The sequence below is a fragment of the Haplochromis burtoni genome, unplaced genomic scaffold (assembly GCF_018398535.1).
Source record: "Haplochromis burtoni strain Fernald_Lab_line unplaced genomic scaffold, NCSU_Asbu1 Contig_27, whole genome shotgun sequence".
Classification (NCBI taxonomy): Eukaryota; Metazoa; Chordata; class Actinopteri; order Cichliformes; family Cichlidae; genus Haplochromis; species Haplochromis burtoni.
In genome coordinates this window covers 3,315,689-3,330,826 of record NW_024582388.1, presented here as the reverse complement: position 1 = coordinate 3,330,826, position 15,138 = coordinate 3,315,689, and the positions used below count along the sequence as shown (strand labels likewise).

The following is a 15,138-nucleotide window of genomic DNA, read 5'->3' as shown; positions in this document are numbered from 1 at the left end:
AAAGAAGAAGAAAAAGTGGGGGGAAATATATAATCTCTCTCTTTCATTGAAAGGAAAAGAAGCTCATCCCACAGGATTTTGAACACTTTAATAAAACAAACTAAAATAAAGGCTTTGTTTATTGGTTAAAAGCTTCAGTGGCTTACATTACATTAAATTCATTCAACTACTGATTTATTTTAAATGGATTTCCCCCTTACAAGATGTTTTTGATAACTGTACATTTAGTATCTCAAGTCAGTTTCTGCTCTGCAGGACTGTATCACTCCCAATGTGTCTGAAAACTGAATTACTCTCTTCTGTCATGTCCAAAACACCAATATAGTTAAAAAAAATTAAACAATGACATGTTGGTTAAGTCATATCAAATAAAGATAATACTCTAAATACATACATACAAAAATTAACTGAAACAATTTTTTGTACTTAAATAACTAAAATTAATATCAAAATATTATGGAAATTCATAGCTTTTAGTCTATGCTAGTATTTCAAACTTGTCAACAAATCAAGCATGAAGCGTTCCACTTTCTATTAAAAAAATGTGTGATCTAATCTAATATCTGATCTTTTAAAACTTTGCCCGTCACAAATTTTAAATTATACGACTATGAAAAAGACTAACTAAATCTATATCAAAAATAAAAAGTTTCAAAACAATAAAAACAAACTAACTGAAACATAGCTGAATCAAAATCTACCATTTAAAGAATATAATACATAACTTCAGTCCATCTGAGTCCGCCCCTTTTTCTGTAAACCGGACCCAAACAGCAAAACCCGGATGTTTCCCCATGTCAACACTTCCTGTTGTGTTTTCAGCTTTTCAAACCAGGAAGATGGATTTGCTGTCGAATAAATGGATCATTAACTTGATATTTTGTTTGTTTTTCATAGGTGAGTTGTATTCCCCTGTTGCTAAACTTGTGTCTTCGTCTAACTGCTGAAGAACGAAATGTGTTTCGCTTTCGGGCGGTTAGCTTCGAGGACTTCTTTGTGTCCGGTGCTAGCTGAATGCTAGGCTAAATTAGCGTTAGCAGGAGGTTTTCTGTCTGCCTTTAAAATCTATGTCCCGGTTTTAAAATGAGTTTTTCAACTGAGTTCGGTGCTTCGACTGTTCTCTACGCATTTCAAACAAGTGGATGTGCAAAAGAAACACAGCATCTCTTGTGTTAATTAAGCCTTTGTGGTGATTTTGTAGTGACAGATTGGGTCAGCCCTCTTCTTAACTCAGCATCAGCGTGACCGCTCGTGATTTCACCGCTGCGGCCGCCCCCGGAGGGATTAAAGGCTGGACCGCTACACCAGATTATATACATTACATACATATTTCTTGTAGTTTACGTGACTCTCTAATGAAATTAAATAGAAGAGAAGCCACTTTCAAACATTTAGAATATCCTGGTAAATCGGCACATAGGTGAGCAAACATAGCATCATTTGAGATGAAAAAAAAAATCTGTTTCTCATTTCCCTTTTCTGTTGCTGTGGGGAGATTAGTTTAAAAAAAAAAAAACCCCTAACAGGTGTGCTTTCTTTTCATTCTAAACTTGACCTTTAGTGTTGAGTGATAGTTTTTAGTATTTTGATAAAAAGAAATGTCAGACATATTATTATAATAAAGACAACTAACATTTAAATTACTTAAAACAAAAATGTTTTTAAACAATAAAAGCTTAAAAACAAGTGAGCCTACCCAGTATGGAAAGTGGGAAACGAAACAGAATTGAAATATTTAGAAAATAAGGAACTGTAATAACTCTTGAACTTACTATAGTTTAACTTTGATAAAAGTGTGTGTAAAAAGAAAAAACTTGAGCATGCTTTCAGAAATAGTTTGTTGAGTAGTTAAGATGAAGTCAGAATATATATCTGTGGTGCCCATTACCCTTTTTTTAAAACCTTAGCTGGTGTTCACAAACGTCTTTGGATTTAGTCTCAATAACAACTTTGTCCTCACGCTTTTATAGATCATCTGGTTGATGTGTTCCTATTTTTTGTTAGGCAGCAAATTCTTTGGTATGTAGGAACCCTATATATGTAAAATAATTAATAATAACAATGCTATGAATTATACCGCTTCTTGAAGTGCAAAAACGTACATTTGAAAATGCTGTCCTGGACCATGTTAAAAAAATGAAACCATGAGGTCAGGTTAAAGCGAGGACACTGATCCTTCTCATGTAAAGTTTTTGAACCCAGATACCAAGAATATTTTTTGTCTTTATGACTCAAGCATATCAAGATTTAGAAACACATTAAGTATTTTACAACTTCACTGCAAATTTTAAAGCCGACAACCTCCCCGTTGTCTGAATGGGATCCGTTGGCCTGTTTTTAGACTGTTGCTGTATGTTTCTGTTGTTGACTTTCAGCAGTATTAATTCATGAGCGATTAGATGCTGTTATAGTGTAACATTTGAAGGATGACCGTTTGAAACCCCGAAGTATTGTATTGTACACAATACTTAAGCACAGTTTCGTACCATATATTACCTGGGGAATGTAAGCAATACAATGCTGCTTTTATGTCATAAAGAACCTAGTTCTATTATTATCCAAATAAAAGACGTTAAATAAGCGACCTGTGACGCAGGATTTATTTGAAAATTATTTCTACAAAGCATGTTAAAGGAAAAGCTCCTCTAATTTCAATGTGGGTAAACAGGCATCTTAACTCTCAAGGAGGAATCTTTGGATGTATAATAGGAGTAACCCTTGTTTCTCTTTTGTGAACTGAGGGGTGAACAAAGAAGCAAAATAATAGTGATCGCTGTCTGTACAGCTCAGTAGGCCTGCAACCAGATCTTTATTCATATATACTGAGGTGTCAAAACTTGTCAATAAGGGTATTTCCAAAACTGCGGCTTGGTTCTTTCTTTGGTTTTCAGTTCACACCTTGTTTTTGAACTCATGTTTCAGTGTATGCTTCTGCTTTTTTTTTTTTTTTTTAAGAAAGAGAGAGAATGAACTAACAACACTTTTTTTTTTATATATATACAAACTTTATCATCAAAAGATGAACTCCGTTATTGTGCTCCAGTTCACTTGTTTCCCAAACAACCTTTAAACATTACAGTGGGTGTTAGCATCTTCACGTGTACTATGGAAACAGTGGTGCAACATTTATGCCGTGCTGACTAGGCCTCGGAAAGGACCTCTTTGTGTTGTCTAATAGTCAAAACACAGCTAGTTGTAAGTGCAGGTTATAAAAATGAGAATGCGTGTTGCTGTCATGCTTGGGGAACCTGCCTACTTATAACATTATCACAGGGACCAGGCTCGCGATGGAAACTAAGAAATGAGAAAATGGGAAATTGGCCTGTTGTGCGCAGACCTCTGTATGGATATTTTTAATCCACTGGGAGCTCAGAGTTCATGGTTTCTTCATGCAGAATGAAGCTTGGAGTAGATTAGGATCTAGCATGTTTCAAAGTGTTTAGAAAGTTTGATTGATTTAAATGATTCTAATAAAACAAATCAGGAGACAATAGTATAAGTGGAATAGTAAAGATGAAATTTGTGTGTATGTTCAAATATTTGTTTTTTCTTCTTGCAGGTGTCAGCTGTAATTCAGTGGAAAACAAGATTTATGTGCATCTTAATTACACTATCCCGTGTGTGCGACTGCTAAACGCAACACATCAAATAGGCTGTCAGTGTGAGTACATCAGCTTCTATTATATTATATTTTGATATTATTATCCAAGTTGAACCTAGTACATAAAAGTATTTGTTGTAGTTTGGAGTATCTTAGATACACAGTGAGCAATAATAAAATGCTTAGTGAGCATTAATCTGCAAACACCTTCCTGTGTTTCCTGTGTTTTTGCTTCAGTTGTTCAAATTCACAAACACACATCTGTGTAGCTGTGACAGAAGAGTTCTCACAGATGAAAGCCCACAGTAAAACAAATATTTCCTGTGATAACTACCTGAATATCAAAAAACTGAATATCCATAGAAGTGTGTGCTGGTGTCACACTACAAAAGCCTCACCAGTTTTGCAGTTTTGCTTCTGCTGAATGAAAGTAATGGAGAATGATTGAAAAGCTTTTAAGGATATTTATGTCTTGGACAGCTGTAACACAGATATATTCCTTGTTTCGGATTTCAGCGTCTTTATCAGGTGATGTTGGTGTGCTCCATGTGCTCGAATCAGAAGCAAACCTGGACTGGGTCCTGAAAACTGGTCCCAACCCTCCTTATATGGTGATTCTGGATTCTACGCTCTTTACGAGGTGCGCTCAACATGTCTCACCCTGTAGTGGAAGCCCCCACAGTAGTTTTTAGTGAACATAAACCTCATTTACTCACACTTTAAATGTGTTACTGATTTACTCCATATTTGGTTTTATTTTGAACAATCAATCGACATCAAAACAGAATTGCAGTTTGAAACTATCCAATTAACAAATGTAAAAGCTGCAGTTAGTCCACACTTTGTATACTGTCTATGATCCTGCTAGCCAATCAGACGTGATGCAAGACAGCTACATATACACCCAGCAATAACACGCATGTGGAGTAGTTTTAAATTAATAGGTTAGAAGTAGCTCATATTTCTATCTTTTGATGTCGGCCCATGTGGTAATGCTACATGTCATGTTATAAATTATTGCACTTTGAGTATCAAACTGGAGTTGACTTTAAGAAATTAAAGTAAGACATTTTTCTCTTTCAGACCTATTTCAGATATTTTTTTTATACTTAACAAAAAACAAAAACTTTGGTAATAAAAATAAATCAGTGAAGTAATGGGACTGTGGCTCTGTTATGGAGGCCAATCTGCTATAAGTTGTCATTTACTTACATGCATAATAAAATAGATGTGTGTTTAATAGGAGCTGCTAAACTTAAAGAAAGAAACTTGAACCATATTTCAAAAGAATTAATGCACCTATGATCTCTGTGTTTTGTTTTTTTAACCTGCATCTTCTCCTGTACTGTGTGCCGGCTGTCTGCTCATCAGATCTATCATGATGAAACTTAAGACTGGCTCCAGTAGGGTTGCTGGTGTTGTTGTTGTGGCGCCAAGCTCAAATCCAGCTGAGGGTTTCTCTCCACACACCACCTGCCCCAACGAGAACTCAGGTGGGTGGGGGTTACATGTTAAGGCTTGCTCCACAGTTTTACACAAGCTACAGAAATAAATTATAGTTTGATGATCCTCAGAGAGCATAGCTCATAAAACCACAAGTTGTAACTGGGTCATATTTCATGTTCTGCGCTTGACTTCTAAAACATTGCAGTGTCTGCAAAATGTCTTGTTTACACTCAACAGAGATTTAATTAGAATGGCTTTTATTGTCACTGTACACATGTACAGTAAGATACAAAGCATCTCCTACTCAGTGCAGACATGTGGGAAAAGAAAGGGGGGTGAAGTCCACAGTTCTGCGGCATCATATCAGGAGAAAAAAGGGAATTCACATCCTTTACTGAAGTAAAACAAGTAATTTCACAGTATGAAGATGCTTTGCTAACGCCATATACTATTAAATAGTCCTGGATTCAAACTTTAAGTCTAGTCGGGGTAACATGTAGCACACAGTCAAAATACTCCGGGTCATTTTAGGGAAGTTGGATGCTTGGTAGATGAGGAACAATCCAACTGTATCTTTGGATCAGGGGTCTCTTTAATGTTACTGATGGTAATTTTTGTTTTTCCCCTCTCTGTGCGTCCCCTATAGGCGTGTATTCAGAGAGCTATGACCCAGCCTTAGCCCACTGTAATGTGACCGTGTGGAACCCTCTGGGAAATGGCTTGTCCTACGAGGAGTATGACTTCCCGATGTTCTCCCTGAAAGACGACAACGACACTCAGGCCATAAAACAGGTTATTTGTTTTCCACTTGATGTTGGAGAGTACAAGATTGTGCAGTCACATGATAAGCTACTCACACACTACGAGTCCAAATCTGAACTTGCCTCACCGGTCGTTGAGGTTAGAAATAATGCACTAAAGCTGTTTCAGCAGCAAACAAGGTCATCTTCATGTGGATCACATAGTATTGCATTAGTTTAAAACAGAATGGCACACTATTCAAAGAGAAGTTATGTTTCTTCCCTTATAAAATAGACGTGTATCGAATTCAGATTACATTCATAGTATGGAGTCTAAGCTGCTTGGTTTGACCTGAACTACAACTTTTTGTTATAATTTCAGTTTACAGGCAACTTTAAGGATTTAAAGTTGCCTGTAAATAGCCACAGTGCTAAGTAAAAGACCAACGAAATGCCGCAATTTCACCTACCAAAATATTCTGAATGTTGTGTACCAAACAAAGTCATACTATTTGTAAGGTATTTCCATTACAAAAGGCAGTAGATGCACAACATACAGTACAGCGGTCTGCTTTAATTAGCAAATGTGAAGGCTAGCAGCATTTAGCTACAGCTTGTGTTTATATATACATTATTCAAATTTTGTGTTATATTTTGAGGTTGGACATTTTAACGTAGGAATCGGTTTTTTGCTTTTAAAGCCAGCCTTAGAAGATTAGAAGATTTGCAGTTTTTGACATTTTCATGTTGATGGGTTTAAACTAGGGATGTGTGCCACTAGTCCAATCATCGACGCTGTTGTCACTAGTTAGTGCTAGATGTACTAGGCATTTAATCTAATTATTTTACATTTATTTGATGCCGAATGCTGGCACACTGTTGTATCCCAAATATCATGCAGCTGTCTGCCACCAGGTGGAGCATGGTTGTTGAGAAATGCCATAAATCTGTTAATCAGGCCTGATATTTTTGTTAACACTAATACTGGTTAGTTCTTTTAAAGGCAAAAGAGTGAAATTGTGAATACAAATAGTGGAAGATTGGACGGGCTCTCTCTTAGTGATAGGGTGAGGAGTTCAGTTATATGTGAGGGGCTCAGAGCAGAGCCGCTGCTCCTCCACATTGAAAGGAGCCAGTTGAGGTGGTCGCCTCCTGGGTAAGGTGTTCCAGCCGTGTGTGTCCTACCAGGAGGAGGCCCCAGGGCAGACCCAGGACACGCTGGAGAGATTGCGTCTCTCAGCTGGCCTGGGAATGCCTCGATGTGATAACGAGGTCTAGGCTTCCCCAGAACCTGACTTCAGATAAGTGGAAGAAAATAGCTGGATGATTTATTGTTTTATTATTTCAGATTTTTACGTTCATTGAAGTGGTTGGTCTGAATTTTCAAACAGCGTACATCATTCATAATGCACAGCACAGTGCAGCACACTTTTGAGTTACAATTTCTTAGTTTTTCAGATGTTGATTTGTCATATTCATTCATTAATGAAGACTGACTAACAGTTTCAGATGCCTTTTGATTTGGGAGTTTCTGACATCCTTGATTAAACACTCCTAAAATTTAACGTGATATTGTCAATATTATTGACTAGTCGGTTAGTCTAATTTTTTGTCCTCATGCAGTCGACTAAGAAATTTATCCCCAGGAACATTCTTAGTTCAAATCTGTGTATACAGGCGTTTTTCATCTGTGTGCTTTTCTCCATTCACAGTGCTACTACAATCATAACCATGTTGTAAATGGCAGTAGTCCGCAGTACCCACTGTGCGCGATGCAGCTGTACTCACACATGTCTGCCGTCACCGATACGGCCACCTGCATGAGGAGAAATGGCATCAACTTCAGCTTAAGCCCAGGTATTTTTCAAGTGTAATTATCTAAACATTACTTAACGTTTTTACAATATGTGGGAAATATTTTCAGAAACATGCTGCAAAAATATTTAAATAAGAGAGTTTTTATTATTGTTATTTTATTATAGTGCTAATCACTGTTTGTTTGGGCCTTGTTCTTTTCACCCTGAAGAAGCCGTATGTGACCCACTTGGAGACTTTAATGTTTTGGCCTCGACCAGGCCTCTGAACTACACAGATAAGGGCCACAAGACGGGGGAGAGCGTGGTCATCGCAGCAGCGAGGGTGAGTTCAAGCAAAAGTGGTTTCAAAAGAAAACCACAGTACCACATGTTACATATTAACATGCTGATAATGATGTGAGTTTGTGAGAATTCAGTATTACCCTCAAATAGACTTTATTTGGGTCGACGGCTGAGGTCAAAATTTTATTCATCTTGCTTTTATTTTGGAAGTCGGTCATTGCTAACCCCCTCTACCTGGATTTTCCTGTTTGGCTGAGTGGTGGTTCTGACCTCTAAGTGCAGTTCTTGTATCCATGACATAAAATGAAGATGAATAGTGGCCAACATATCAAAGTGACTGCTCACTTTTGAGTAAAGGATGTACTATTGATGGTAGAAGTGGCTGATCTGCAGTATACAGTGGTAGAGTTTTTGTTTACATTTTGATTAATAAAAATGTTCATAGCTAGTTAAATTGAACAACTTGTGTAGATAAATTCTCTGCTTAATCCCTGTTCGCTCCTGTCCTGTCTGCAGCTGGACAGCCGGTCTTTTTTCTTTGACATTGCTCCAGGCGCAGAGAGTGCAGCCTCGGGGTTTGTCACCTTGCTGGCAGCAGCACACGCTCTGCGCAACGCCACCCAGGAGGCCCAACCCAACCGCACCATCCTCTACGCATTCTTCCAGGGGGTCAGATCTTTGTTTTTTTTTCTTTTTTTCTGTAGTCAGCACAGTGCTCAACTAACATTTGAGAACTGTTTTAGTTCTGACTGTCCTGCCATTCATCCATTTGTCTGTTGACCACAGGAAACCTTTGACTACATCGGCAGCTCAAGGTTGGTGTACGACATGGAGAATAAACAGTTTCCTTTGGACCTGGACAATGTTCACTCAGTGGTGGAGATTGGACAGGTGTGTATTATATTACTGATAGCTTTACACGTTACTGTCATGTGGCACAAACTCCTGAAGTTTAAGGAAAATGTTGTTTGAATTTGGGTATATTTTTTTCATACCTGCATTTGTTTATATTTTCAATACTTTTAGATTAAAGGCAAGACAAGTTTATTTATATAGCACAATTCAACAACAAGGTGATTCAAAGTGCTTTACAGAGACATTAAAGAACAAAAACAAATAAAAAGCATGATTTAAAATCGATTAAAAAAAAAAAAAAAAAAACAGAAGAAAAAATCAGTAGTTAAAATGAACGTTTTGACATTTAAGTTTAAAAGTGTGGATTTGGTGCTCTGATCTGAGGCTTTCTGGGTATAAGGAGCATAAAAGCTGAATGCAGCTTCTCCGTGTCTGGTTCTGACTCTGGGAACTGATAAAAAAAACAGATCCAGATGAACTGAGGGATCTGGAAGGTTCATACTGGGTCAGGAGGTCACTGATGTATTTTGGTCCTAAACCATTCAGAGCTTTATAGACCAGCATCAGAACTTTAAAGTCTATCCTCTGATGGACAGGCAGCCAGTGTAAAGACCTCAGAGCTGGACTTAAAGAATAATTCAACTAAAATACCTCTTTACTTGACAATTGAATGGCTTTAAAAAATTCAAATTAAAACTTTTGATTATATATAATGTTTGGGTTTTTTTTACCATGTGCAGATTTCTTTTGTGTTACTTATTAATAATTATTTAATATTAGTTGTGGGTTATGTTAATGAAAATGTGCAAGTACAATATGATTATGTCGGACTTTCCTGTCCTAGGTGGGACTCCATGGAGAATCAAAGCTCTGGGTTCACACTGATCCCGTGTCTCGGAGGAACAGCAGTGTGAATGAAGAGGTTGGTCTCTCTCCGTACCTATATCCCTCTCACCTCCTAAACACTCATGTCTCTGAGCCTTCATTTCTTACATTCCTCTATGCTTTAGTTTTATGTATTTATATACTTGTTATTCTCACTCCATGGCAGCTGGGACGGGCTCCTGTGTCCATGTAACTTGTGCGGAAAAACATCATAACTTTCAGATAAACGGAAGAAAACTGAAACCAGAGCTCACAGTGTGTGTTTTACTGTGTGGCTAACATTTGTTCTTACTTCCCTTCACTGATCTGTTTCAGGTGGAAAAGCTCATCAGAAACTTGAACTCGTCTGCCTTAAATCTCAACTTCTCATTGCAAGAGCCCAGTTTCTCTCAGCCGCTGCCTCCGTCATCCTTCCAGCGTTTCCTGCGAGCACGGCCAATCCCTGGTGTTGTTATCCAGAATCATAACTCTGCTTTCACCAACAAGTACTTTGCATTTTCTTCAGTATAAATAATAATCAATCCAGAGCTAGGGATTGTTTTGTTTTTTTTTAAAAAAAATCCATTTCCTTTTCTGTGCACAGGTACTATGAAAGTATGTATGATAATGCGGAGTACCTGAACATGTCTTACCCACCAAACCTGACGCCAGAGGAGCAGCTGGAATACATAACAGATGCTGCAAAGGTATAGCTGTTGTTAAAACCGTTTAAAAGTGTGTTAACCTACATTTAAAGTGATTTTTATTTATATTTTTTAAATGCATTAAAAGTATTAAGAGCAACATGAGCCCTGGTTACTGATCTTTTCTTCTTATTTTTAGCTTGAAAGAGTTTAAATATATATATTTTTAATTTTAAGATCAGCTTGTTTGAATTATCTTTTCACATTAACAGTTTTCCAAAATATAGCAAGTCTATTTTTATTTAAGCTGCAGAAAGTCATGTTATCGTCTAAACTTTGTTTATTATCTAAACATTGTTGCTCTGTTGTGTTGATTTACTGTGGAGAGCTTCATACAAAGTCTTTTGAGCTCTGAAAAACATTCTTTGTTTCCCTGCATCATCAAGGCTCTGACTGAAGCGGCGACCATTGTGGCTCGAGCTCTGTACACACAGGCAGGAGGATCGGACCCCATCCAGCTGCAAAACATTAACGTGGATAGTCAGATGGTAAGTTTATTTATTTTAATGAATGCTATTTTGTTTACAAGCTCATTTTTCTTATTCCAATTAGCTTTAACTCGTCTAAGAAATCTTCAAAAATAAGGAAATTTAAAAACTTTAGTGGCTTCTTCAGTCACTTCATTCATTCATTTTGAACTTGAAATTTATTTCTTTTAAACTGTTCAGCAAAAGTTCAATAATAATCAATTGTAGATTCTTTATAAGTGCTTTTTATTTTCTCCTTGATGCTGCTGTTACCTTGTGGGACTGAACAGAAGTGAATCTGTCCTACTTCTCTCACAGGTGACCCAAATGCTGTACGGTTTTCTTGTTAAGTCAAATAACTCCTGGTTCCAGCAAATGGTACCTTCGGACTTCGCGATTCATCTGCGTAAGTTGATCCTGTTTTGTACTAGACTGTTAAAAATGTTGTAGGAATAAAAAGGCTTGTTATGTGTCTTCAATATGTTTCATCTTTATTTATAAAGCACTTTAAAACAACCACAGCAAAGTGCTGTATGTTGGAACTAAAAAATAAAATTACATAAGATATAAATAAAATCCAAATAAAAGAACAAAGTAAAATAATGAATTAATTAGTTAATAACAAATTTAATTAAAAGGAAAAACGAAGTCCTTCTGAAGCCAAAAGCCAAAGAATAAAAATGGGTTTTAAGCCGTGTTCTAAAACCCATTTCTATGGGTTTTGTTGATAAATGTTGCTTCTTAACACCTATTTAGATGCTGTTTACAATATTGTCCTATTGTTGTTTTGAAGTATGAAGCCTTAAATGAAGCTTATCTTTTTATCAAAACTTTATTTCCTCACAAAATACTTTCTTTCTCTCAGGTGAAAGACCCACAAACTTCTACGTGGGGGTGACACAACAGCACAGTGAACCGACTCTTCTGGTCCAATACCTGCTGGCCAACCTGACCGGCACCACCGTTAACATCACCCAGGACAACTGCCAGAACCAGAGAGAGGGCGAGGATGACAAAGAGAGCAAACATGTAAGATTTACAACAGTGTGTATTTTTTTTGAAAGTCAACTTGGGTGTAAGTTGCCCTCTGGCAATTTAAGTAAGAACTTTAAAACCTTTGGAACATCATTTATCTAATTCCTCCCTTTAACACATTGTTCTCAACCTGTCCCTCAGATATACAGCTACATGTGGGTTCAAGGTGCAGCACCTCCCAACAGTACGGAACGAGTGGCATTCTGCGTTCGCTCCACAGTTCGTCTCTCCAAAGCGCTGTCCCCGGCCTTCGACCTGGAGGAGTACACCTCCAAAGATTACTCAACGTGGACGGAGTCCAGGTGGAAGAGCATTAAAGGGCGCATATTCCTGGTGGCCAGTCATGAACTGGAGGTAAACTTTTCCTCAAAGACACCACAGATGTGACTGATGCACACACACAGCAGAGAAGTTGTTCTACAACTAAAAAGTTTGATATGTGAATGCAATAACTCGAGACAATGCAACATAGGATTTTGAAGTTGATACCATTGATAGTTGCATCTACTAGCAGGCTGAGGGGTAGCACTGTTGGCCTCCAGTACTTTTTTGTAAGCAGTGATCTCATTGTTAGTGGAGGGCAGGGATTGTTTTAAGGCACGCGAGTGCTTGTGGGAAAGTCTCATGTTGAAAAAAATGGCTTCCAAACAGCAACAAGAGACCAAATTTGCATGGTAATTGTAACAGTGTCCATGATTGGTTGTTATTTTCTCTCTGATCTAGATTTTCTCACAGTAGTGTTTGTGATTTTTAGCGGCCGATCCGGCCTAAACCAACAACTCTGGTTTCCAGAACTACAGCAACAAAAGAGCCTAACAACAAAAACAAAACTGGTTAAATCCTGGCAGTGACTGATTGCGTGCGTTGAACAAATTTCAGGTCTCTGCATGTTCATCAACACATTGTGCTAAAACAAATCGAAACTCTTTTATTTCAGTGTTTGATACAATCCGATTTTGTTAATGTGGTAACTGCATCTCACTGCTTAAACTGGCGCCTTTGGGTTCACCGTTTGTATCACTGCAGCTTTAAAGTCACATGATAATGTGACTGAGTTATTTTTAATATAACAGCTCATCACATGAGTGCAAAGCCACAGGGAGCTGGAACTCGACTTCCCTCATTCTATAGACAGTTTTACCCCTGTGATAGCTGGAATAATCGCTTCCACAGTAAAGCATTTAGCTACAATCGGAACTACTTGATGTTTAAATGTGACTATAAATAAAGGTGATGATATCTTGTTGCTGCTGTGTACACCCTGGGGGGTAACAGAAGTTGATACAGTAACTTTGTGGTATGTTTAGAAGCTAAAACTGCGTGTGAAAACCTTCTTGTTGTATCTGTAACGATTGCCCTTTCTCCTCCAGATGTTGACGCTCGGAGTCGGTGTCGCCGTGCTGATAGCATCCTTAATGTTGACGTACATCATCAGCTCAAAGGCCGACATACTCTTCAGCTCAGGGAGGGAGCCCACCGCTGCCACCTACTGATTCACTCAGAAGCGTCTCAGACCCACGACCACTACTTCTACTACTATTGCTACTACTACTACTTTTATCCCAACCAGACATGGACAGTTTTCTTTAAAACACACCACGAGTAGGTACACAGACAGGTTAGTATCAGCTGCATCGAGGTGGGGGAGGGGGGTCGGGGGGGGTGAGGGGTTCCTTTTAGACGACGACTCCGTGTTTATGGACTCACTCATGTGAGGCGTGACATGAGGACTGGACCGGACTGGATTTGCCTGGATGGATCTGGACTCATCAGGGTCATAAAACACACTGGTCAGGCACCAGCAGGCCCTGCCAGTGGAAACGATGTTTATATTTTTTGTTTTAGGTTTTTTTTGTTTTGTTTTGTTGGGTTTTTTTTCCCTTTTATCCTAAAAGAATGTTTTGTTTACTGTGTCATGGGATAGGCACTAAACATTGAGCATTACTTTGAGCTGTGTGTATGATTTTGAAAATGTGAATGCAACCGTGTGTGTGTGAACAATTATAAGTGTGCGCACGTCTGTGTGTGTGTGTGTGAACTTTGTATGAGGATTGCGATGGTATGTGCAATACTGTAGCTGTCTTCTCTGTCAGTGTAGTTAACTTATCAATCAGTTTTAATGATAAGAAACCACTTTGAGTCAATGAGCAAGTAGTAATATTACAAATTTAACATTTTGCAAAATCTGGAAATGTGCAGTGAAAGATTTTGATAATAAATCAGTATCATTCAGTCCAAGTACACATGATGAAACTGTACTTGTAGACCCACTGCAGTTTCACATATTGTGATATTTGAATGGGAATTTTCCAAGAGTCTGGCATGGCTGAAAAAAACACTTTATTTCTCATCAGTCAGCGGCCATAATGTATTAAAAAAGCAGTCAGAAAGATCCGTTTTAGCAGTGAAAAACAACATGCTGGTACTCTGCCTTTGCACTCTTTGGTTTTTTGGTTTTTTTTTCCCAATGAAGTTTATTTTCTGAAAATTGTATGACACACGAGATTAGTGATGGGTGTTTGTTTTAATAGATGGAATTAAAAGACCGATTGTGATGCCTTGATGAAGAAATAAACATTGCTTCTTTTCCACACTTGTATTTCACAGTCCTTTGACTTTGGCACAGAAAAGCAGGAAAATGTTGAAAAAGGGATCACAAGGATGGAAATTACTTTGTTCATTTATTTATTTATTTATTTTTTATTAAACACACACAGGAGATGCTAATTTCCACTACTGCAAGAAAAATGTACATTTAGAAAGTACATGGAAAGGCACTGGCGCAGCAGAAAAGTGTTTACTGAAGTCACAGAGTGAGGGGGCCAATAGTTGTTTTTTGACCTTCATAGAGCTGGATTTGCAACTGGAGGAGTCGCCCCCTGCTGGCCATTAAAGGAATGCATGTTTAAGGCACTTCTGCTGGCTCGAGTTCTCTGACCTTCAGCGACTTTCGCACTTTTGTGCGTGTCAGTCCTTTGTGGTTGAGATGACCTTGTTAAGAATATCCCCTCGTCATGATGTCACACAGATCCAAGAGTGGAAAAAACTCTTAAACTGAGTGCTTAAAGCAGTATGAAGCTTTGGCTACCTGCACACATAGTTTGAAACTTTGGTCATGTTTAATATGATCATCCATCCATTATCTTCCTCTTAAGCCAGCTCACAATGACAGCAAACGAAGCTTTTTATAGACTCAAAAGGCGGTTTTTGAGTTGATAATTTTTTAAGAGTCCTTGGGAAAAAAACAAGAAAGTAGAGATCCTCCTTAAAAGAAACACAGTGTGACTTAAGTACTGTAAGTAGTTAATGGTAAACCCTAGCCTGCAT

At 38.0% G+C, this 15,138-nt stretch overlaps 1 protein-coding gene across 1 annotated transcript; it reads left to right on the top strand.

Annotated features, from left to right (window-relative positions):
* The first annotated feature begins 773 nt into the window (after window positions 1-773).
* On the top strand, window positions 774-14,404 carry ncstn (nicastrin). Its single transcript, XM_005918108.3, has 17 exons — window positions 774-897; window positions 3,560-3,661; window positions 4,118-4,241; window positions 4,973-5,094; window positions 5,694-5,839; window positions 7,500-7,644; window positions 7,814-7,926; window positions 8,403-8,555; window positions 8,673-8,777; window positions 9,586-9,663; window positions 9,942-10,111; window positions 10,210-10,312; window positions 10,696-10,797; window positions 11,095-11,182; window positions 11,642-11,805; window positions 11,953-12,165; window positions 13,182-14,404. Exons 1-17 carry the CDS (start codon window positions 795-797, stop codon window positions 13,302-13,304), a joined length of 2,154 nt encoding a protein of 717 aa, XP_005918170.1. The 5' UTR covers window positions 774-794; the 3' UTR covers window positions 13,305-14,404.
* Window positions 14,405-15,138: the final 734 nt, after the last annotated feature.